This window comes from Ictidomys tridecemlineatus, chromosome 5 (assembly GCF_052094955.1).
Source record: "Ictidomys tridecemlineatus isolate mIctTri1 chromosome 5, mIctTri1.hap1, whole genome shotgun sequence".
Lineage (NCBI taxonomy): Eukaryota > Metazoa > Chordata > Mammalia > Rodentia > Sciuridae > Ictidomys > Ictidomys tridecemlineatus.
The window spans coordinates 9,126,532-9,150,939 of record NC_135481.1 but is presented as its reverse complement, the minus strand read 5'-3'; the positions used below and the strand labels follow the sequence as shown (position 1 = coordinate 9,150,939).

General features: G+C 41.1%; 1 protein-coding gene across 2 annotated transcripts in view; it reads right to left on the bottom strand.

Annotated features, from left to right (window-relative positions):
- The window catches only part of Ptpn9 (protein tyrosine phosphatase non-receptor type 9), an 86,938-nt gene extending 70,253 nt beyond the window's left edge, over window positions 1-16,685 (bottom strand). Inside the window, exon 1 of one of the 2 annotated variants that reach the window (XM_078049244.1) lies at window positions 15,917-16,685. In XM_078049244.1, the coding sequence (XP_077905370.1) occupies window positions 15,917-15,979 (63 nt within the window). In that variant the 5' untranslated portion in view covers window positions 15,980-16,685. The remainder of the gene's footprint in view (window positions 1-15,916) is intronic. The other variant, XM_005316821.5, reaches the window with a different exon arrangement.
- Window positions 16,686-24,408: the final 7,723 nt, after the last annotated feature.

Below are 24,408 nucleotides of genomic sequence, written 5' to 3'. Positions count from 1 at the left end.
GACAACTTAGCAAGACCCTGTTTTAAAATTTTAAAAAAGAAGTGCTGGGGATGTTGCTTAGGGGTTAAGCACTCTTTTCAGTATGTGATGTGAATACCTGAAACCAGTAATTGGGGACATTTTTTTTTTTTTTCAAGTACTAGGTACAAAACACTAAGGCCTCACACATGCTAGGCAAGTGTTCTACCACTGAACTATGTTCCCAGCCCTTTTCTTTTTTTTTTTATTTTAAGACAAGGTTTCATGCTGTGTGGTATATATGTAACTGCATGACCAATGTGATTCTGCAACCTGTACACTCAGAAAAATGATTCAAATGTATGTATGATATGTCAAGATCATTTTAACTAATTAAAACAAATAAAAAATAATAATAATAATAATGAAAAGCATAGTAAAAAAAAAAGAAGTAAAAAATAAGACAGGGTTTCACTAATTTGCCCCAGTTGGCTGTGAACTTAGATCCTCCTGCCTCAGCTCCTCGCATAGCTGGGATGACAGGCCTTTACCATTGCACCCAGCTGTTTTTATTTTGTTTTGTTTTGTGGTTCTGGTGCTCCAGAGTTTAGCAAGCATTCTACCACTAAGCTTCACCCCCAGCCCTGGGGATAAATATTTGAATATACAAATATGTTAAGCAAAGAACCATCTTTAACTTAAAAGTAGGAACTTTACTACTGAGCTACATCCCCAGTGCTTTTTTCCTTTTTTGAGACAGGATCTCACTAAAGTGCTGAGGCTGGCCTTGAACTTGCAATCCTTCCGTTTCAGCCTCCTGAATCACTGGGATTACAGGCATGTGCCACCATACCCAGCTAAAAGTAGGAATTTTTTAAACTGTTCCTAACTACAGAATTCTTCAGAGATAAACCATGGTTTCTCAACCTTGATACTACTGATATTTTAAGCCAGAATTCTTTGTTGTCAGGTACTATCATGTACCTTAGAGGAAATTTAACAGCATTCCTTACTTCTACCAGCAAGATACAAGTATCGTCCCACCTCTACCAACCCTTCCCCAGGGGAAGACAATGGAAGGTGTCTCTAGTTGGGAATCACTGAGATAAATAATAGGATAAGAATTTTTCCCCCCAAGAAAGGCTGTTTTAATAAGATATAGAATGCGATACAAACTACCATTTTTTGTACTCTGGGACATATTTAGATCATCAGATGACCTTTTCAAGTTTCATCTGGGTCTGGGAGTCTTGGTTCAGTGCAGAACACTTCCTTAGCATACACAAGGCCCTGGGTTTAATCCCCAAAATGACATAAATAAATAAGTGAACGAATAAATAAATGTTTTCTCTGAGAAGCAGCAGTAGCAAAAGAAACTGAAGTGGACCACCACCAACACCAATGTGCTTAAAGATAATCTGTACCCTAACCTATCTCTAAAAATAAAGAAATTAATGAATCATTGGATGATGCAAAAAGTATTAGCAGCTTAAAATGAGCTATAGACAAGTCTCATTATTATTTTCTATGAATATTATTCATACATGGTAACTGTTTGAATTCCCACAGCCTTCCACGTGCTAGGCAAGGACTATACCGATGAGCACAGTGACTGTTAGAATTCCCAGGCTATCTTGAAATCTTTCATTTCAATGCTACAAAGTCTAGATTATTTTTCTTCCTTATTTGAAAAAAAAAAAAAAAGAAGTTTCTTGTAGAATAAAGAGCAAGAATACTATTTTCACTATTTTTTACTGAAAATTTTGTAACTATGAGTATTTTATTTTAAGCAGGCCTAACAACAAAAGTTCCTTAAGAAGAAAAAAACAGATTCAAACATTAAATGCCTAGAGCTGTAGAGGTAGCTGGAGATTCCTGACATCTCTTCAAGACTCATCACCATCACACACCAAAAGGCCTACGTTTCACTTGTAAATTGTTGTTTAAAAAAAAAGAGTGCAGGGCTGGGGATGTGGCTCAAGCAGTAGCGCGCTTGCCAAGCGTGCATGCGGCCGGGGTTCGATCCTCAGCACCACATACAAAGGAAGATGTTGTATCTGCCGAGAACTAAGAAAAAATAAATAAATGTTAAAATTAAAAAAAAAAAAAAGAGTGCCAGGTTTGCAGGCCCAAGTGGTGTACATCTACAATCCCAAGCAACTCAGGAGACTGAGGCAGGAGGTTCACAAGTTCGAGGTCAAAACTGGGAATGGAACTTCCATTTGACCCAGCTATCCCTCTCCTTGGTTTATACCCCAAAGACTTAAAAACAGATACTACAGGGATACAGCCACATCAATGTTTATAGCAGCACAATTCACAATAGCTAAACTGTGGAGCCAACCTAGATGCCCTTCAGTGGGAGGATGAATGGATAAAAAAAAAAAAAAAAAATGTGGCACATATACACAATGGAATTTTACTCAGCAATAAAAGAGAATAAAACCATGGCATTTGCAGGTAAATGGATGGTGTTGGAGAAGATAATGCTAAGTTAGCCAATCCAAAACAAAAAACAAAAAAAAAAAACTGCTGAATGTTTTCTCTGATATAAGGAGGATGACTCATAGTGGGGTAGGGATGGGGAGCACGGGAGGAATAGATGAATTCTAAATAGGATGGAGGGGTAGGAGGGCAAGGGAGAGGGCAAGGGATTAACAAAGATGGTGGAATGTGATGGACATCATCATCCAAAGTACATGTGTGAAGACATGAACTGGTGTCAACATACTTTATATACAACCAGAGATATGAAAAATTGTGCTGTATACATGTAATAAGAATTATGATGCATTCTGCATTTTTTACAAAGGAAAAAAAAAAGTTCGAGGTCAGTCTCAGTAACTTATCAAGACCTTTGACAACTTAGTGAGACACTGTCTCCAAATAAATAATTTTTTTTTTTAAAGGCTGGGGATGGGGGTGGGGCTGGAGCTCAATGGTAGAGCGCCTGCCTTGCACCCCTGGGTTCCATCCTCAGCACCACATAAAAAGAAATAAATAAATAAAGATATTGTGTCCATCTACAGCTAAAAAAAAATTAAAAAAAAAAAAAGAAAGGTTGAGGGTGGTGGGGTTGTGGCTCAGTGGTGGAGCACTTGCCAAGCACTGGGTTCAATCTTTAGCACCACATAAAAATAAATAAAGATACTGTTTAATCTACAAGTAAAATATATTTTAAACAGGGAGGCGGGAAGCGGGGAGCCTACAAATGTAGCTCAGTGGCACAGCACCCCTGGGTTCAATCTCCAGTACAAAAAAAAAAGCCAGGTTTTCACTGACCTTAAATACAAGGATCCCGGCACTTAATACTATAATCCTAAATGTGTATTAGAGCATACAGCACTTTTTACAAAATGTAGGGGTTTCGGTTTTTTGTTTGTCCGATTTTCTTTAGTTGTTGATGGGCCTTTATCTTATTCATTTATATGAGATGCTCAGAATCGAACCCAGTGCCTCACACATGCTAGGCAAGTGCTCTACCACTGAGCAAGAACTTCAGCTCCACAAAATGCAGTTTTTAATCAATTCTGAAAGAAACATGATCATTGTAGAGAATCTTGATCCTTTTTTAAAAGATTTTAATGATGTTTACTATTAATTCATATCATATCGTGAATAATTATATATTTTTTAAATATTTTTTTCAGTTGTAGATAGGCACAATATATTTATTTTGTTTATTTTTATGTGGTGCCAAGGATTGAATCCAGTGCCTCAAGCATGCTAGGCAAACACTCTACCTCTAAGCCACAACCCTGGCTCTCTCTATATATTTTTTATAATAATGATGTGTATCAAAACAAATGCAGGCCCAGGTGCCATGACACACAGACACCTGTAATCCCAGCTACTGAAAAGGCTGAGGCAGGAAGATATCAAGTTTGAGGCCAGCCTGGACAATTCAGCAAGACCCTATCTCAAAAAACAAAGAGATCAGTGGTAGAGCACCACTGGGTTCAATCCCCAAATACAGGAAGGAGGAGGGAAAAAATAGATTAGCTAGGTTTTTAAGCAAGGAACCAGTAATTAACAGACACATCAGTCCTAAAGTCATAGAGGAATCTTTTTAGAACCTGCCCATCAAGTTAGAAATGTAGCTCAGCCAGGCCCAGTGGCACACACCTGTAATCTCAGCTGCTCAGGAGGCTGAGACAGGAGGATTGAAAGTTCAAAGCCAGGGCTGGGGTTGTGGCTCAGCAGTAGAACGCTCGCCTCACATGTGCAAGACCCTGGGTTCGATCCTCAGCACCACATTAAAAATAAATAAGTGAAATAAAAGTATTGTGTCCAACTACAACTAAAAAATAAATATTAAAAAAAAAGAAAGTTCAAAGCCAAAAAGCAAGGCGCTAAGCAACTCAGTGAGACCCTGTCTCTAAATATAATACAAAACAGGGCTGAGGGTGTGGTTCAGTGGTAGAGTGCTTGCCTACCATGTGTGAGGCACTAGGTTCAATTCTCAACACCACATATAAATAAATAAAATAATGGTCCATTGACAAATAAAAAATATTTTAAAAAAAAGAATTCATGCTAACTAAGCACACAAAAGATTGTAATAATGAGATACACATCCAGCCCCTATAATCCTAGTTTCATATGCACTACCTAAACCTGAAAAAAAAAAACTGTAATGTCTAGCTGGGCATGGTGGTGCATGACTGTAACCCCAGAGGCTCTGGAGGTGGAGGCAGGAAAATTGGGAGTTCAAAGCCAGCCTCAGCAAAAGCAAGGCTCTCAGCAACTCAGTGAGACCCTATCTCTAAATAAAATACAAAAATAGTGCTGGAGATGTGGCTCAGTGGTCCAGTGCCCCTGAATTCAATCCCAGGTACACAGCCCCCATAAAAAAAAAAACTGTTATGTTTATGTTTTGAATGGGCTTGACATTTCAAAGAAAACTGGTATACATTACAGAAACTACCTTTCCCCCTATCTGAGACAGAAACTAAAGAAAGTCACCTCTATTGTTTTGGTCTCATCATTTTATAATCTGGACCTAGGAAATAACACTTCATACCAAACAAATAATGTTTTTCATGGGTTACAGAGCTTCTCAGCCTGGCCCCATCACCACATAAGACTCTAATGTTCATGTGGAAGATAAAGAAAAAAGGGAGAGTGATCTCATGAAATTAGTGATCTCATTAAATCTCAGTAAAGACCAAGAGAAGAGGCCTAGGGTACAAAAATGACCAAAATATGTTATGTGCATATACAACTATGTCACAAAGAATCCTATTATAACAAATAATCATAATGCAACAATAAAAACTTTTAATTAAAAAAAAAAATCTAGACAGAAGCTGGGCACAGGCCTGTAAATGGCACAGGCCTGTAATCCCAGTGGCTGGGGAGGCTGAGACAGGAGGATTACGAGTTCAAAGCCAGCCTCAGCAAAAGCAAGGCGCTAAGCAACTTAGTGAGACCCTGTCTCTAAATAAAATACAACATAGGGCTAGGATGTGGCTCAGTGGCCAAGGGCCCCTGAATTCAATCCCTGATACCTGCTCCACCAAAAAAAAAAAAATCTAGTCAGGTGCCTTGGTGCATGCCTGTAATCCCAGAGGCTCAGAAGGCTGAGGCAGGAGGATTATGAATTCAAAGCCAGCCTCAGTAATGGTGAGGCGCTAAGCAACTTAGGGAAACCCTGTCTCTAAATAAAATTCAAAACAGGAAATAAGGCTGGGGCTATGATTCAGTGGTTGAGTGCCTCTGAGTTCAATCACTAGTACCAAAAAAAAAAAAATCTAGTGGCTGGGTTCAATCCCAATACTCACTCCCCCCCCACCCCGGCCGCCGCCAATATTATGCTTTTTTTTTTTTTCCCCTTTTTACAGTGCTGGGAATAGAAGAGCTTTATTTATGCTAGGCAAGAGCTATGCCACTGAGCTATGCCCTTAGCCCACCAATTAGGTTAGGAGGTTTCTTCAAAATCAAATCTGAAAGTGCTTGCCAGGTGTGGTGGCACATGCCGGTAATCCCAGACCCTGTGAAGCTGACTCAGGAGGATTCTAAACTCAAGGATAGCCTTGGCAACTTAGGAAGACCCTGTCTCAAAACAAAAAAAATTTTAAAAAGAACTGGGGTGATAGTATACTCCTAGGTTCAAATCCCAGTACCACCAAAAACAAACCAAAAAAAAATGCTTATTCTAGATTCTCTAGCACTGAGAAGTACAGCCTAAACTACTTGTTATAGAAATACCTTCCCCTATTCCAGAGAAACAGAAATAAAAAATGATGATTATTCTAGTGGCCAGGGAAGGCAACCAAGAAGTTCTTCTGTGGTGTACACAGGAGAAAAATCTTATAGTAATTGATTTGGAGAAAGGAAGTATTCCCAACCATCTGAAATAGCAAAGCAAGATGGAAAGAACAAAAGGGGCTGAAGGTAAAATGGCTGGAATTGCACTGGAGGTATGTGAATCAAAGATAGGAGTTAATATTTCTAATGTTGGCACTGCAACAGACCAGTCACTCTACTCTAAAATGGGGCTTAAATCAGGTGCAGCGGTGCACATCTATAATCCCAGGGACTCGAGAGACTGAGGCAGGAGGATCCCAAATTCAAGGCTAGCCTGGGCAATTGAGCAAGATCCTTTCTCAAAAAATAAAAAAGAACCAGAGATATAGTTTAGAGGGAGAGTTCCACTGGGTTCAATCCCCAGTCCACAATTCATTCATTAATTAAATGAGGTTCACTATTTAGAAAAAGTTGAAGTACCTCAACATGATCCAAATCAGAAAATGAGATTCAAATCCACACTGTGTCTTAATTTTTACCTCCTAAAAATAGTTCAGCTCCTTTCTCAAGGAGGGACTATTTTACTTTTCAATTCATAAGTACTAGAAGGTCAGGTTTCAGGAAGAAAACCTTCAGAGCCCTTTTACCCAAAATTACTAAGTCTAAGACTTACACTCAGAAATTGTAAGAGTAATTCTCATATCCAAATGAGATTTTACCTAATGCCAATTACAATATCATTAATTACTAGCAGTAATGAAAATGAGAAAATTTTCGCCTTTCCCTTTGCTCCTTTCCCTCCTTCAAAGGCCTCAATTTAACATCATGAATCATTTGGTCTTTGACATATGGTTACTTCCAGGGGACAGATGACATTTAGCACGGGACATGTAAGACTGTGGGAAAAGGGAAGTTCTTGGCCACAAGAAACAAGACAAAACCCGGCCCTTGGGAAAAGTGCCAAAATCTCTGAAGTCTACTGTACAGCAGTTAAATTGTTAACTTTAAAAATTATATTATAAAAATAAAAAGCACATCCAGGTACAGTGGTGCAAATCCATAAATCAGGAAGACTCTGTCTCAAAAAAAATCAAATGGCTAGAGATATATCTCAATGGTAAAACACCTCTGGGTTCAATCCCCAGTACTATAAAATATATACATACATACACAAACAAAATGAAAATGACAACATGGAATTAAAATTGCTTTTCAAAACTACACTACAAAGATATTAATTTAGTAGGGTACAGAGGCGCATACTTGTAATCCCAGCCATTTGGGAGACTAAGGCAAGTTCAAGGTCAGCCTTAGCAATTTAGAGGAAGAAGGTGGTGGGGCTGAGGCTATAACTCAGTGACCCTGGATTCAACCCCTGATACTACAAAATAAATACATACATATATAAAAGTAAAACCACAGCATGATTTTAAAACTGCTTTGTCAAAACTGCATTATAAAAATGTTAATTACACAGCATGCCTATAATCCCAGTGATGACTCAGTAGGCTGAGGCAAGAGGATTCCAAGTGTGAGGCCAGCCTGAGCAACTTAGGGAGACCCTGTCTCAAAAGTAGATAAACCGATAGCCAGATAGATAGATAGAGCAGGCAGCCTAGAAGTGTAGCTCAATCCCCAGTACCACCAAAAAATAATATAATAGTAGCTAACTTTACTCAGTACTTACTATGTAACCATTGGACTAAGTCTCTACATTCATTTCCCTATTAATTGTTACAATGCTATAAATTCTAAATAAATATGAACTCTAAGAATAGTCTCCTTAGAAAGGAGCTGGAGGTATAACTCAGTGGTAGAACACTTGTCTACAATGCACAAGGTCCTGAGCTTGAGCCCCAGAACCAAAAATAAATAAATAAATAGCATAACCTAAGTTATGGGCTACAGATATGCTTCAATGGTAGAGTGCTTGCCTAGCATGAAGGAGACCCCAGATTCAATCTCTAGTATATTAAAAAATAAAATAACATTGAGAATGAAGGTTAGTAGTGATATGTAGAAATTATCCTTCACATTGCCAACTGCCAGGCCATTAAGAAAGGCTTTTACCTGTACATATAAACATGTCAAAAAGCAATGTATATTAGGGGCTGGGGTTGTGGCTCAGCGGTAGAGCACTCATCTAGCGAGTGCGAGGCCCTGGGTTCAATCTTCAACACCACATAAAAATAAATAAATAAAATAAAGGTATTGTGTTCAACTACAACTAAAAAATAAATACTAAAAATAATTTTTTTAAAAAAGCAATGAATTAGTGACACAAAAGCATTTGGGTTTTTAGTTTAGAACGATAACATTCTGTATTTGTCTCCAAAAATAATTACTTCTCTTGTACAAAAAAAAAAAGAAAAAGAAAAAAAGCAGCAGCAGCTACTAAAGAAAATAAAATTTTATTGTGATTGTGGCCACACCTCGAAGTGGGGAACTGCTAACACTTTCTTAGGCAACAAATTATTTTCCAAGAGTAATTTATTTTTTTTTTTAAAGAGAGAGTGAGAGAGGAGAGAGAGAGAGAGAGAGAGAGAGAGAGAGAGAGAGAGAGAGAGAGAATTTTAATATTTATTTTTTAGTATTTTGGCGGACACAACATCTTTGTTGGTATGTGGTGCTGAGGATTGAACCCGGGTCACACGCATACCAGGCGAGCGCTCTACCGCTTGAGCCACATCCCCAGCCCAAGAGTAATTTATTTTTATTTTTGTTCTGGGGGATTCAGAAGCACTCTACCACTGAACTATGTCCCCAACCCTTTTTTTCTGTTTTGAGACAAGGTCTCACTAAGTTGCTGATGATTTTAAATTGTTGAGGCTGGCCTCCTACTTTCTATCCTCCTGACTCAGTCTCCTAAATTGGAGGAATTACAAGCTTGCGCCACTACACCTGGCTTCATCACAATTTCTTGCACAGAGTTTTCAATGTTTCTGTTGGCAATATAGCTTTTTTTTAATTTATTTTTTAGTTGTAGATGGACACAATACCTTTTTTTTTTTAAATGTGGTTCTGAGGGTCAAACCCAGGGCCTCATGTGTGCTAAGCAAGTGTTCTACTTCTGAGCCACAGCCCCAATCCTGGCAATATAGTCTGAGTAAAGGTTTTCCAAATATTTTCCTCTGCATCTTTTTTTTTTATAAATATTTTTATTTATTTTTTTTTTTTTAAAGAGAGAGTGAGGGGGGGGCAGAGAGAGAGAGAGAGAGAGAATTTTAACATTTATTTATTTTTTCTTAGTTCTCGGCGGACACAACATCTTTGCTGGTATGTGGTGCTGCTGAGGATCGAACCCGGGCCGCAGGCATGCTAGGCGAGCGCGCTACCACTTGAGCCACATCCCCAGCCCCTCCTCTGCATCTTTCACATCACATTTTAAGAAGCATTATTGAAACCAAGCACACATATCAATATCAAAATCCAGAAAATTACCTATTATATAATCACTTAGGCATCTGAGTAAATAGGCTAATTACTTCATGGGAAATAATGTAATATGATAGAGGAAACATTGGCAGTATTTGTAGAATAATTTAGACCTGGGTGAAAATCATGGTTCCATCACTTGCTAGCTATGTGATGTTGGGTAATTTCCTTCTCCCAGTCTGAATTTTCTTGTTTGCAAAATGAGAATATTTGTCAGGTACAGTATACATGCCTGTAATCCCAATGGCTTGGGAGGCTGAGACAGGAGAATTACAAGTTCAAGGCCAGCCTCGGCAATTTATCGAGGCCCTAAGTAACTTAGTGAGACCCTGTCTCAAAATAAAAAATAAAAAAGGGCTAGGGATGTGGCTCAATGGTAAAGAGCCCTAGGTTCAATATCCAGTTACCCCCTCCACTGCCCCCCCAAAAAAGAAAGAAAGAAGGGCAATTAATTCCAACCTTGGTGGGAGGATTCATTGTACATGAAATGCCCAATACAAAGCCTGAGTCAAAGCAGGAGCTGAGGGAAATTACTGTTATTACTTTGTCATTATACATGTAATCTCCTTAGAGGCAAATCATATTTTTATTATTATGCCATTGTAGGCTCTATTTCTGGAGGAAATGAAGAGAAATGAAGAAATACCAAAATTACAAATGAAGATTTTTTAGCAACATATGTATATACAGGAAATATGACAAGAAGTAATAATGACTTTCAAAAAGTATACTAACATACACAATAAGCCAGGTGCAGTACACAAACCAGTAATCCCAGAGACTCAGGAGGCTGAGGCAAAAGGATTACAAATTTAAGGACAGCCTTGGCAATCAAAATTAAAAAATGGGGCTGGGGATGTGGCTCGCGCGGTAGTGCGCTCGCCTGGCATGCGTGCGGCCCAGGTTCGATCCTCAGCACCACATACAAACAAAGATGTTGTGTCCGCCAAATACTAAAAAATAAATATTAAAATTCTCTCTCTCTCACACTCTTTAAAAAAAAAAAAAAATTAAAAAATGGCTGGGGGTGTAGTTCAGTGATAGACTGCCCGTGGGTTTAATCCCTAGTAATGTAGGGAAAAAATACATATTAAGCCGGGTGTGGTGGCACAGGCCTATAATCCCAGCATCTTGGGAGGCTGAGGCAGGAGGATCGAAGAGTTCAAAGCCAGCCTCAGCAATGGTGAGGCACTAAGCAACTGAGTGAAACTCTGTCTCTAAATAAAATACAAAATGAAGTTGGCAGGCTGGGGCTATAGCTCAGCAATAGAGTGCTTATCTCACACATGCAAGGCCCTGGGTTTGATCCTCAGCACCACATAAAAATAAATAAAAATATTTTTTTTAAAAAACGAAGCTGGGGATGTGTCTCAGGGGTTGAGTGTCCCTGAGTTCAATCCCTGGTAGCCCCCCCCAAAAAATTATATATATATAAACAATGTCTCAGGAGGCTGATAGAAGGATGGAAAATTCAAGGCCAGCCTGGAGAACTTAACAAAATCCTATCTCAAAAATTTAAAAGGGGTGAGTAGGTAGCTCAGTGATAGAGTACTTGTCTAGCATTAGTACTGGATTAGTCCCTGGAGGTCCAATCCCCAGTAACACCAAAATAAATAGTAAAATGAGCAATGTTCTTATTTTTATAAGGTATTCTAAAAGGAGATGCTGCTGCCTGTTTACAAACCAGAACTACCCTTCATTCATTCCACAAGTATTTCCAGAATGTCCAGTAAATGCCAGTCATTATGTTTAAGCAATGTGCCAAGATGCTGAAAAAAATCAGAAAGTACCAATCCTCCTAGTGTGTATAGTCATGAAATCACATTAAGTGCAAATTTGTGATAAATGATCTGAAGAACACGTAAATGAGAACTAGGAGCAGGGACTTAATCTAACTCAAAAGATCAGGATCAAGGTAAAGCTAGGAGACATAGCACATGCCTATAATCCCAGTGACTCAGAAGGCTGAGGCAGGAGGATAGCAAATTCGAGGCCAGCCTCCACAACTTGGCAACACCCTTTCTTAAAATAAAAAGGGCTGGGGATGTGGCTCAGTAGTAAAGCGCCCCTGGATTTAACCTTCAGTAACAACAACAGCAATAAAAAAAAGATCAAGGTTCTATAAGAAAATAAAAACTGACAGCAGTGGGATAAGGAAGGAGTTCACAGTAGAGGTATTTCCAGACAGAGGAAAGCAGCTTGTACAAAAACCTTGTAGCACCAGACACGGTGGCACAGGCCTATAATCCCAGCTGAGTCAGGGAAGCTGAAGCAGGGAGGCTGAGGCAGGGAGGCTGGGGCAACAGGATCGCCAAGAGGATCCAAAGTTCAAAGCCAACCTCAGCAATTTAGCAAGACCCTAAGCAACTTAGCAAGACCTTGTCTCAAAATAAAAAGTAAAAAAGGGGCTGGGGATATGTCTCAGTGGTTAAGCACCCATGGGTTCAATCCCTGATACAGAAAAAAAAAAAAAAAAGGAAGATCCCATAGTAAGAGGAAACATGTCAAGAATGCAGAACCATAAACCAGAGTGCCTGGAGTAGAGATGAAGTTTGAGAATTAGCAAGGTTGCAGGCTGCACAGGATCCCAAGAGCAATGAAAAACCATAAGGAAGGCTCCTGGTGTTTCAGTGGTAGAATGTATGCCTAGCATGCATGAGGCTCTGGTTTGATCCCCAGTACCACCAAAAACAAAAACATCAAAACATCAAAACATGACTAGGGGCTGGTGTTCTGGCTCAGCGGTAGAGCACTTGCCTAGCACATGTGAGACCCTGGGTTCGATCCTTAGCACCACATAAAAATAAGTAAAATAAAGGCATTGTATCCAACTACACCTAAGAAACAAATATTTTTAAAAAATAAAATAAAATGACGAACAGATTTTGTAAATGCTTATTTTATGGACAGGCAGGCTGAAGGGGATGCAAGCAGATTTGCAATATGACTTTGGCTCCTGAAATACAAATGGATCACGTAAGAAACAAAATTCCTGTCAGGATAGAAACAGAAATTTGAATAGGTGGGTGGTGGCAGTGGTGGCAGAAGTTGATAAATTCAAGAAACAGAGAAATGAGGAATACTATATAGAAAGACTGAGGCATTATAGTGTCCAAGAAGATGTCTGGGCTTTTGATTGGCACAACTATATAAAGAGAGACAACATTCAGGAGGGAACTGTTCCAGAAACAACTGTAGGCAGTTCACACACCCTAAAAGGGACACTTTTCCTTTTGCCTGAAAATGTGTTAATCCAGTGCAATTCCCTATTTGCTTATGAAATAGGGTTCCAAAAGATCTTTTACAGCCCTCACACATGCCTGTAATCTCAGCATCTTGGGAGGCTGAGACAGGAGGATCCGAGTTCCAAGCCAACCTCGGCAACAGTGAGGTGCTAAGCAATTCAGTGTGACCCTCTCTAAATAAAATACAAAATAGGGTTGGGGATGTGGTTCAGTAGCCAACTAACCCCCACTCCCCAAAAAAAGAATTTTTTACTATTTTAAAATGGACTCTCAAAAGTACAAAACTTTTCCAACACCAAAATATTGCAAAGATTCTGCCACAAGCTTTGAAATCAACCCCAAATAGGTTCTACAATTGGTTTGAGCAATAGGGCAGCATTATGGAATGAAATGTGTGATTTCTGATGACAATCCTTTTGATAAGGCTGACATGCACTTACTACTGTTTAAATATTTTTTTAATATTCATTTTTCAGTTTTATTTAGGTGGACACAATATCTTTATTTTATTTTTATGTGGTGCTAAGAATCGAACCCAGTGCCTCACGCATGCTAGGCAAGCACGCTACCACTTGAGCCACATCCCCAGCCCCTAAATATTTTTTTTAAGAGAGAGAGAGAGAATTTTTTTTTAATATTTATTTTTTAGTTCTCAGCAGACATAACATCTTTGTTGGTATGTGGTGCTGAGGATCGAACCCGGGCGGCATGCATGCCAGGCGAGTGCGCTACCGCTTGAGCCACATCCTCAGCCCTAAATATTTTTTTAATAAAACTTTAATACTGAAGAGTATTCTTTCCAGGCACAGTGGCACACGCCTGTAATCTAGTGACTTGGAGGCTGAGGCAGGAAGAACAGAAGTTCTCAGCAACTTAGCAAGGCCCTGAACAATTTAGTGAGACCTTGCCTCAAAGGGAAAAATTAAAGAGGGTTGGGGATATAGCTCGGTGGTGAAGCATCCATGGGTTCAATTCACAGTACGAAATTTTTAAAAAGAGTACTCTTATGCAATATTAAACTAAAATATGTGAATTCCAGGTATTATCATAATTAGAAAATGCCTTTATGTCTGTTTCAATAATTTGAAATACCTGTAGAAAATGTGGCATTTTGAAGAAAAAAAAAATCGCTGTATATAATAAAAAGCAATAATTTAATATTTATTTACATTTGATAATTTAATATTTATTTTCCTCAGATTTAATTTTTTAATTTGCCATCTAATACCACTTTCATAAAATACTGACATCGTTCCTTTCTTTATTTTACTTTTTTTATGGTGCTGGTGATCTCGAACCCAGGGCCTTGTGCATGGGAGGCAAACACTCTACTAACCAAGCTATATCCCCAGTCTTTCTTTTTTTAATAGTACTGGGGATTGAACCTTGGGCTGCTCTCCCACTGAGCTACATCTCTGTTTCTTTTTATTTTGAGACAGTCTCCTAAATTGCCCAGGCTGGCCTAGAACTTGTAATCTTCCTGCCTCAGCCTCCCAAGTAGCTGCGATTATAGGTGTGGGCCACCATACTAGGCCTGATATCTTTAGTCTTTGGAAATTTCGAATCTGACTGAAAATAGAGATGAAAAGAGATTTGCCCATTTAAAATCAACCTAACATATTATATATTAGTACTTCCCCAGTTCTTAATATTTCCCCAGTTCTGGAAGGATAGGCTACTTGGTCTCCTGCTTGCACTAGGGTCATACTAGCATTTTAGTAACACCCAATTGCAGTTACCAGAAGGTTACCACTGCTTGTAGAAAACAAAATTTATTTTCTTCCAATACTTATATTATCTTAAGACATCAAAAGGCAAAACGTTAGTCTGAGGCCAAATATGAAAAACGTCATCTCCATGAAGGAGGAGAAACATCAAGGAGTTTTTTTTTTTTTTTTTAAATCAGGCGTTGAATAAGCCCATTAACCAATATTAGTTTGTAAAACCAAATTGTCTTCACACTATAGACTGTGCTAGCAAATGTGATCCTTGGGAACAAAGGCTGGAGAGCATGAAATGGGTTACCAACAAGGCTCACCTTTTTCTTTTTTCACTTTTTTTTTTTTTTTTAATATAGAACCAGACTATGGTTATGTATGAGCACAGCTAAGATTGGGCATGGGCAACGCCAAGAGATGGTGAAACCTTTTGGGGTTCCCCCAATCTCAGCTAGCTGATTTTCCATTTTCCTCAGGAGTGGTCCAAGTCTCCAAAGATGGAAGGGCGGGGGAGGGGGGATGGCCCAATGGGTTCTTCCCATACCCAAGCCCCCCAAATGACACCGCAAACCACTTCCTTCTGGGAAGTGAAGGTCATAAGGTTTAAGGGACAATGGAGCCCAATGTAAGCTTTGGAAAGATGGAGATAGTCAGCTGAGTTGGGGGCAGGGAAGAGAGGGTAAGAGGATGCGCCCAGGCTGGGAGAGCAGAATAGGGAGGTCAAGTCCAGGGACTGTGGGAGCGAAGAGGGCTGGGTCTTTCAGAATCTGTCCAAATAAGCATACCAAGGCCGTCGGAGTCTCCTGAGGGGCTCACCTGAAAATCTGGGGCATCTGTGTACCCAGTGTGAACACTCCTCTTGTGGGAAAGGGAGTCAAGCCCATAGAAACCCTACCCCGCAAAATGGACTTTTCCTGCCTTTGAAAAACCAAACCCTCACGGAAAAGAAGCAAAACATTTAAAGAGGGTAGAAGGCCGGGGGCAGATAGGTGTTCTGCAAACACAGGGATGGAGGGGCCTCTCAGTTTGGGGAACTTCAATTACCATCGGAATGGGGTGGGGGCTATATAAGGCCAAGAAACCTCAAAGACATAAGAGGCCAGGAGCAGGAGCAGGGAGTCCAATGCGCCCTGGATTTGGGAATGACCGCCCCGGGCGCGGTCGTCTGTAGGGGAGGCAGCTCGCAGGCCCAGAGCGGGAGCATGGCGCAGCGGGCCCTGGGAGGCGGAGAGCCCGGCCACGGAAAGCCACCGCCGGACTAGGCCTAGGGGGCTCGGACACACCCACCGCCGCAGCCGCGGACCCGCTTACCTGCTCCTCCTCCGGGGTCAGCTCCGGCGCCATGTCGGGCCGGGGCGCGGTCGCGGGCTCCATTCCGCCGCCGCCGCCCCACGGACAGGAGCCGTCCGGGAGCAGGAGAGCCCCGCACGCTCGACCTCCACTTCCGTGTCCCGGAGACTCAGCAGCTCGAAGCCGGCTCACGCATGGTGGGGCCGGCGGGGCCCGGCGCCCGCGGCGGCTGCAAGCGCCGCCTCTGCTCCCTTCAGAAAAATCTCTCCGACTGTCGCTCTCTTCTGGGAGGAAATCCTCTTTTATTTTCTTCGCTCTTTCCTCACCCTACCCCTCCTCTCTGGGCGGGGGGAAGGGGAGTGCAGGCGAGGAGCTAACAGCCGCTCGAGATTAAAAAATCGACAACTTTCCAAGCTGAGCGCGAAGGGTCTCGGCGGAAATTTCCCGAAGGCCGCCGGCCTGCTTGGCGTTCCGCTACTCCGCGACGCTCCAGCTCCTCCAGAACGTGCCGGCGCCTCGAGGCCGCCCAGTCGGGGCGTCCTCCGGGATGCGGGCCCCGCGACCTGCGCAGCGGCCTCTCAGCCCGGTTCCTCAAAAGCCGCGGCGGAGAGAGGGAGGGGAAGAAGGAGGGAGCGAGGGAAACGCGCCCCCCTCGCGGTTCACGGCCAGCGCTGCGGCCGCGCTGCGGCCGCCCGAGCCCCCCGCGGCTCCATTGAGAAACTGAGCGTCTCATTCACAAACAAGCGGCGAAGAGGGCCGGGCCGAGCCAGGAAGCCGTCCGGGAGGGGGAGACAGAGAGGAGCCCCGGGGAGGAGGGGAGGCCGCGGGGAGGGGCTGCGGGGGGCGGAAGGCGACTCCACCGCGGGAGGAGAGGGAAGAAAGGGTGAGTTTACGAGGCTAAACTCTGTGGAAAAGGAAGAGAATAGGTTCGTTGGAAAATTATCTGCTGGCGGGCACCTCCCCTGGGGCTGACTTGCCGCTGCCATCTCATTTCTTTCCTTGTCATTTGGAGACGGAAAGGCCCGGGGAAAGATGCTTCGAGGTCCAGGATGCCCAAGTGCGAGGGACAGACGCAGTTCATTGCGGCCCAATCTAGCACGTACGCACTTTCCTTGTTGCCTATATCCTGTAAATCGTCATCAGTGTAGTTAATTTTAATCCTTCACCAAAAAAGAAAGAAAAAAAAACGACATCCGGTTTCGAACCTCATTCAGGAATCACTCAGTCTTTGCAAACCTTTGATTTTTCACTCGGGCAAGTGCAGCAAAGAGCTTAGGGGTTTCACAGGATTCGGATTACAGGGTACAGTGTTAGTTTGGTGGAGTAGGGCACACAGGAAGGCAAGGCTGGGTCTGTTGTTTTTGTAGCATTCCAAACCAAAGGGACCCAATGAACCAGAGTGCCACAGCTAGTCCCAAAGAACTAGTCTCTGGGGCCCTCCCAGAGAGACCCAAAGGAGGGGGTCTTCAGACAACTGAAGAAGGTGCTAAATTCTAATGCTCTCCTAATACTTTGTCCAGACAGGGACTTGGCTCAGTTGACTAGGCTGGGCTGCTAGACTCACGTGACCCTCATAAGCAGCTGGGACTGCAGCACCACTACCCCTAGCCTCACCTTATTTTTGCCACAGTGTAGTAGCAATTTCTGCTGCTCTTAGTGAACACTAGAAAGAAAAAAAAAAACCCTGGTGTTTGAATCTCTTTCTACCCCAGCTAAATTTTCTTCTTTGCCCCAATAAGGCTGACTAGGTTGAGCTCATCAACATATATAGAAACTACTTTGGGTATTGAAACCCTCCTCCAAAAACAGTCTGTTAACAGGTATATTTATATGCCAGGTACTGGGCTATGCACTGCAGTGGTCTATTCCATGTGGAAGGACATGGGAAAAACGAATCATGACATAAAAACGGCAAACTCAAAAAATGTGCTTAATATGCTATCACTTGTAGGGCTGAGGTTGTGGCTCAGTGGTAGAGTGCTTGCCTAGCATGTGTGAGGCTCTGGGTTCGATTCTCAGCACCACATATAAGTAAATAAATAAAGGTCAATCGACAACTAAAAAAAAATTTAAATATGCTGTCACTTGTAAAAAGAACAGCATATTCATTTGTAAGTTCATTTATACATAGAAAAACTTTGGAAGAATACATAAGAAAGGTAATAGAGGTTTTCTCTTAGGAGGGGAACTGGGAGATAGAAACAAATGAAAGAGATTTTTTTTTCCCTATATGGTCTTTTGTACATTTTGTTTGATTTACTTTTTATTAAAATATACATTCAGGAAAAGTGCAAATATAAGTGTAAAGCTTGATGAATTTTCATAACTGAACACTCATGTAACCAACACACACATCAAGAAATAGTACATTCATTGTCAAGCATGGTGGCACACACCTATAATCCCAGTGACTAGGGAGGCTGAGGCTGGAAGATCTAACGTTCAAGGCTAACTTCAGCAACTTAGTGAGGCCATAAGCAATATAGTGAGACCCTGTCTTTTAAAATCTTGGAGACTAGAAATGAAACTCAGTAAAAAATGATAGCATACACATACACTAGAATAAATTGACATTTATTGTGTCCCTACTATACTTCCCCCAGATAGTGTTCTAAATGACATTCGTTATATATAATCTTACCATAGAAGTATAAGATAAGTGAAACTCTGATCTTTATTTTACAAGAAATATAGAAAGTAGATCCATATGTTCTGATATAGCCTCCTTGAGATTTTGGGTGTTTGGCTGTATGGCCTGGTAAGGTTGAGGGACTATATGTGACAGACAAAATCACATTTATATTAAATTAACATAAATCAGGTATGGAGGAGCTTCCCTGTAATCTCAGCAATTAGGGTAGCTGAGGCAGGAAGATCCAAATTCAAGGCCAACATGGGCAACTTAGTAAGACCCTGCCTCAAAAAGAAGGGCTGGGGATGAAGCTCAGTGGGATCCTTGGAGTCCAATCCCCAGTTTAAAAAAAAAATTAACATGAACTGAAATACGACAATAGAAAATAAAAGAGGGAAACCTGGGGGTGGAGTGTGAAGGTTTATACTTTTGTGGGTTTGCTGTTTTTTTTTTTTAAGAAACATTTTTAAAATATCTTTTTAGTTGTAGATGGACATAATACCTTTATTTTATTTGTTTTCATTTTTATGTGTGCCGGGGACCAAACCCCGTGTCTCATGCATGCTAGGCAAGTACTCTACCACTGAGCCACAACCCTGACCCCTAGTTTTTGCTTTTAAAACATAAATTTCAGGTCTGGGATTGTGAGGCATTGGGTTTAATTCTTAACACCACATAAAAATAAAGCTATGGGGGGGGCTGGGGATGTGGCTCAAGCGGTAGTGCACTTGCTTGGCATGCGTGTGGTCTGGGTTCAATCCTTGCACCACATACAAAGATGTTGTGTCCGCCAAAAATTAAAAAAATATTAAAATTCTCTCTCTTTCTCTCAAAAAAAATAAGTAAAAAATAAAGCTATGGTGTCCATCTACAACTAAAAATACTTGGAAAAAATTTTTCAGGTCTCTATCTAGAAGTCTTTTTTTGTGTGTGTGCATGTGCATGTGGTGCTGGTGTGCAAGTGGTGCTAGTGTCATATGGTGCTGAGATTGAACCCATGGCCTTGTGCATACAAGGCAAGCGCTCTACCAACTGAGCTTATATCCCCAGCCCTCTATCTAGAAATCATATTCTCTCCACTCCCACTTTCACCAAATTTAACTCATTCTTAAGACCTCAAATCCAGACCCGGCGTGGTGGCGCACACCTGTAATCCCAGCAGCTCAGGAGGCAGAGGCAGAAGGATTATGAGTTCAATACAAAATAGGGCTGGAGTTACCCCCGCCAAAAAAAAAGAAACATCTCAACTCCAAATTCACTTCCCCAGCAAGTTGTTCCTTGATTACTCCCTAAACTGAATTACTCTCATTTCACCCTTTCATTTATCAGAGTTGTTTACAATTTGTAATTATGTACTTGTTTCCATGTTTATTGGCCTAATGTCCCCGTAGCCCCCTGCGGTACTGGGGATTGAACCCAAGGGTGCTACACCACTGAGCTACATCCCACACTGGTTTTTTTTTTTTGTTTTGTTTTGTTATGTGGTGCTGAGGATAGAACCCAATGCCCCACATGTGCTAGGCAAGAGCTCTACCACTGAAACACAACCCCAGCCCCCTGTTTTATTTATTTATTTTTTATTCTGAGATAGGTTCTCACTAAATTGCTGAGGCTGGCCTCTAACTTTCAATCCTCCTGTCTCAGCCTCCCAAATCACTAGGATTATAGGCATGTAGCACTGTATTAGGCTCACTGGCCTGGTGCTTGCCTGCTGTATGCTCTACTAACCTTAAGCTTAATAGAGGCACTAAACTCCCAATGCCTAGAGCCTAGTATAGAGTACACAAGCTCTTCATAACTGTGTGTTAATGACTAAGTCAAGGAAGAGAATCACCTCAACTGAGACCTCTATTATATTTGTTCAGATCTAAAAATAGACATATCCAAAGTTGTGAAGAAAATTTTATCTTTTCTCAAAAACACTTATAGAATCCAAAGTTCCTCTCCAGCATTGCTCTAAAATATCTATAGACTATGAAAAAGATATATATTTGTATCACAAAGATGCTTTGGCTATGCTGGGGATTAAACTGAGTCCTCATGCCTTCTAGGCAAGTGCTCTATTGTTGAGTTCTACTCAAAGTCCACCAAAAAATTCTTATTGCCATTTTTCTAAAACACAAAAAGATATAAATAAATAAGATCATAATGCTAATAACTGGGCTGGGGATGTGGCTCAAGCGATAGTGCACTCGCCTGGCATGCGTGTGGCCCGGGTTCGATCCTCAGCACCACATACCAACAAAGATGTTGTGTCCGCTGAGAACTAAAAAAAAAATAAATATTAAAAAAAATTTCTCTCTCTCTCTCTAAAAAAAATAAATAAATAAAAACAAAAAATAATAACTATCTAAGGTGAAACATGTTTTCCTTTTTTCCCTTGATTACAAGCCAAATCTATAATTACTAAGATGACTATAAGGAAGGTAAAAAATTTTATCCCAAGTAGATTACATTTCCTCCATTACCCAACACTCTAAGGGACCATTCATCATTTTTTTTTTAAGTAAAATATGAGCTAGCTCTTTCTTAGACCATAGGAAAACTATTTTCTCATCTGACACTTCTACCTACTACTTAATTATCATAAATTATTATAGGCTAACCCGTCATTCCTGATTCTATGTTACTTCTTCTATACTTGTTCCCTGGGTCTGGAGTTTTTCCAATACACTAAATTATAAATATTTACTTTCTTGTCCATCTCTCCCACTAGACTATGAGTTCCTTGAAGGCAAGGGCCTGTCTCATTCATTTCTCTCTCTTCAGAAGAGACCACAACCTATAGTACATAGCAAGTGCATGCAATGTTTGCTGAATTGAGGAGCCATCCTTTTCTATCAGACAAGGTCCAGTTCTTATCAAAGAAAACCTGGTTTGGTTACCTCAGAAAATTAGTTGCTTGTGACAATTTTTTTGGGGGGAGGGGGTGGTTCCTGAGGATTGAGTCCAGGATGCTTTGCCATTGAGATATATCTCCAGCCCTTTTAATTTTTTTGAGACAGGGTCTCCTTTAGATGCTGAGGCTGACCTCAAAACTTTTGCTCCTCCTGCTTCAGCTTCAGATTATAGGTGTGTACTACAGTGCCCAGCAAGAAAACATTTGGTATAAGAGACAGATAGTATCTGACTTTCATTGCTTTCACTCACCTTATCTGGGTTAATAGGAGACTGAGGCAGAAAGGATAAGTCCACAGATAGACCTTATTTAAGCTTGTTTCAACTTCCTTCTTTGTAAAAGCTTTTGTTAACGATACCAGTGAAAAGCAGAACTGATAGACTTGAGGTTCATCTCTTATTTCCTCATTTCCCAAGTCTGACTATAGAGCAGACCAGAAGGGCAAAAGAAGATGTAGGAGACTGCTACAAATAAGTAGATTTACTACAAATGCTATCAGTCTGTGTGAGGGCTTTGCCAGAAGAGCCCTCCAAAACCCTTCAAATTCCACTTATCCCTCAAAGTGCAAAGAATGCCTGAAGGCTGGGCCGGATAGTAAGGCCCACTCTGAAGTTTCCCAGGCTGCCTCTGGTCATTTTTCTGATCCGTCAAAACACATAAAAATCAACCTTTCAAAAAAATCAAGGTCATTTGAAATGGATATGAGAACAAATGCCTGCATGCTGTATTAATGGACTCTATCCTTTCCCTCATACATTTGCCATCTGAAGTCATTCTTAATTCACCTTTGCTCCTGCCAGCCTCCTAAGACTCCCAGGCCCTCTCTGTCTCTGTGCTGTCATTGGATGGTAGATGTTCTTGGGTGGGGAGAGAGGATAAATCACCCCAAATGAAGACCCAAGACCAAATCTTTCAGCACCTGACAGGGAAACAAAATAATTCAATTAATCTGGCTCTCTTTTTTTTTTTTTTTTTTTTTTGGTGCTGGGAATTGAACCCAGGGCCTTGTGCATGTAAGGCAAGTACTCTACCAACTGAGCTATATCCCCAGCCTCTAGCTCTCCTTTGAAGATGGGGTATATACACAAAATACCACACAGGATAGGTCTCAAAAATCAGTTCATTTTACCAAAGCAAGAAGCTATACTCAAGCTAAAATGTTAAGGATTTCATCTACTTCTCCTGCTCTACATATTAGAAAGCATCAAAAAACATTTGTTTAAAAAATATTATGGAGTTTTGACTCATTTCTTCTATTAGAAAGGAAGTCTGTAGCTAGGAGGATCATTTCTTTCCCTCCTCCAATGTAAGTAGTGGGGGGTTTTGTTTGTTTGCTTGCTTGCTTGTTGAAACTGAGCCCAGGATTTTGCACATGCTCGAAAAATGTTCTATCACTGAGCTACATCCCCAGCCCTTTTTATTTTTTGAGACTGGGTCTGGCTAAGTTGCCCAGGCTGGCCTTGCCCTTGTGAGCCTTCTGCCTTAGTGTCCTGAGTTGCTGGGATTCTGTATGTGTGCAGCCATCTCAGCTAGGCTATCTTTTTAATCACACTCACAGAACTAGATATAATTCTTGTTTTTAGAAGTACGCAGCATTAAACAGCATAGTAGCACACACCTATAATCCAATCTAGTCCAAGGAATGAGGCAGGAGGATTCCAAGTTAGGCCAGCCTGGGCAATTTAGTGAGGCATACACAAGGCCCTAGGTTCACTCCCCAGCTCTACAGAAAGAAGAAATCTGCAGCGTCCAACCACATATTAGCACCTGGCACATACCTCCATTCAGCTGTCTGTCTAGGGTCACTCTCCTTTGTAGCAGCGGGTGGGGAGAGGCTCTCCTCCAGAGAACATAATGGCAGGCATTGGGAATCATTAAATATGAGTAAGTGCAGGTCCTTGACCTCATGGAACTTAGAATCTAATAACTTAATCTTGCCCAAAGAGAGGTCTGGCCTTTGTCTTTGGCTCCTGGGAAATAACCTCTAAATCCTTGGAATGACATGCCCAATAACAGAATCTTTGTTTACCCGGAAGCCTTAGGCCACAATGGATAGTCTAACAATGTGACTGAAGAGGAGGGCAACTTTGGATCACACATTATCAGCTAGACTATAGAGGGGCTGGAGACAGAGGTCAGCCCTGTGGGGGACAACCTACATTGTTCTACATGACTGAGCTCTAATAAAAACTTTGGACACCAAAGCTTGAGTGAGATTCCCTGGTTGGTAATACTATGCAAGTATTATACATAGTTACTGGGAAAATTAGCCGTCCATAATTCCACCAGAGGGAACAAATGACAACTGGAAGCTCTGAGTTTGGAACTTTCCTAGATACTGCCCTGTGTTTCTCTTCCCTTAACTGACTTGACTGTTTCCTTTCACTGTAATGAACTGGAACCATGATTATAACGACTTTCAATGAGGTCTGTGAGCCCTTCCGGTGAATTATCAAATCTAAGGGTGGGTCTTAGGGGACACCCAAACTTAAAACTGGTGTCAGAAGATTAGATGACCTTTAGGACTATTCTCTAAATTTGGGAAATACATAGGTGAATAAGTTAGTGTGATCAAATAATATAATCACCATGTAAGCCAACTATGTGGATTAAGAGAGCACAAAGATGAGAATGGTTATTCTGCCTATAAAGGAAAAACATTTAAAGAGTAAAATGAGTTTAAATGAGTTTTAAAAACATTTAAAGAGTTAAACTTTTTTTTTTTTTTTTTGGTACCAGGGATTGAACCCAGAGATGCTTACCCACTGAGCCACATCCCCAGCCCTATTTTTTTTTTTTTTTTGAGACAGGGTCTCATTAAGTTCCTTAGGGACTCATTAAGTTGCTGAGGCTGGCTTTGAACTTGTGATCCTTCTGCCTCAGCCTCCCAAGGAGCTGATTTTGGCCTGGCAAAAGTTAACTCTTGAGTGGAGTTTTTCAAAGGTAAGTAGGTATATTCACTAGAGAAGTGATAGTGTTGGG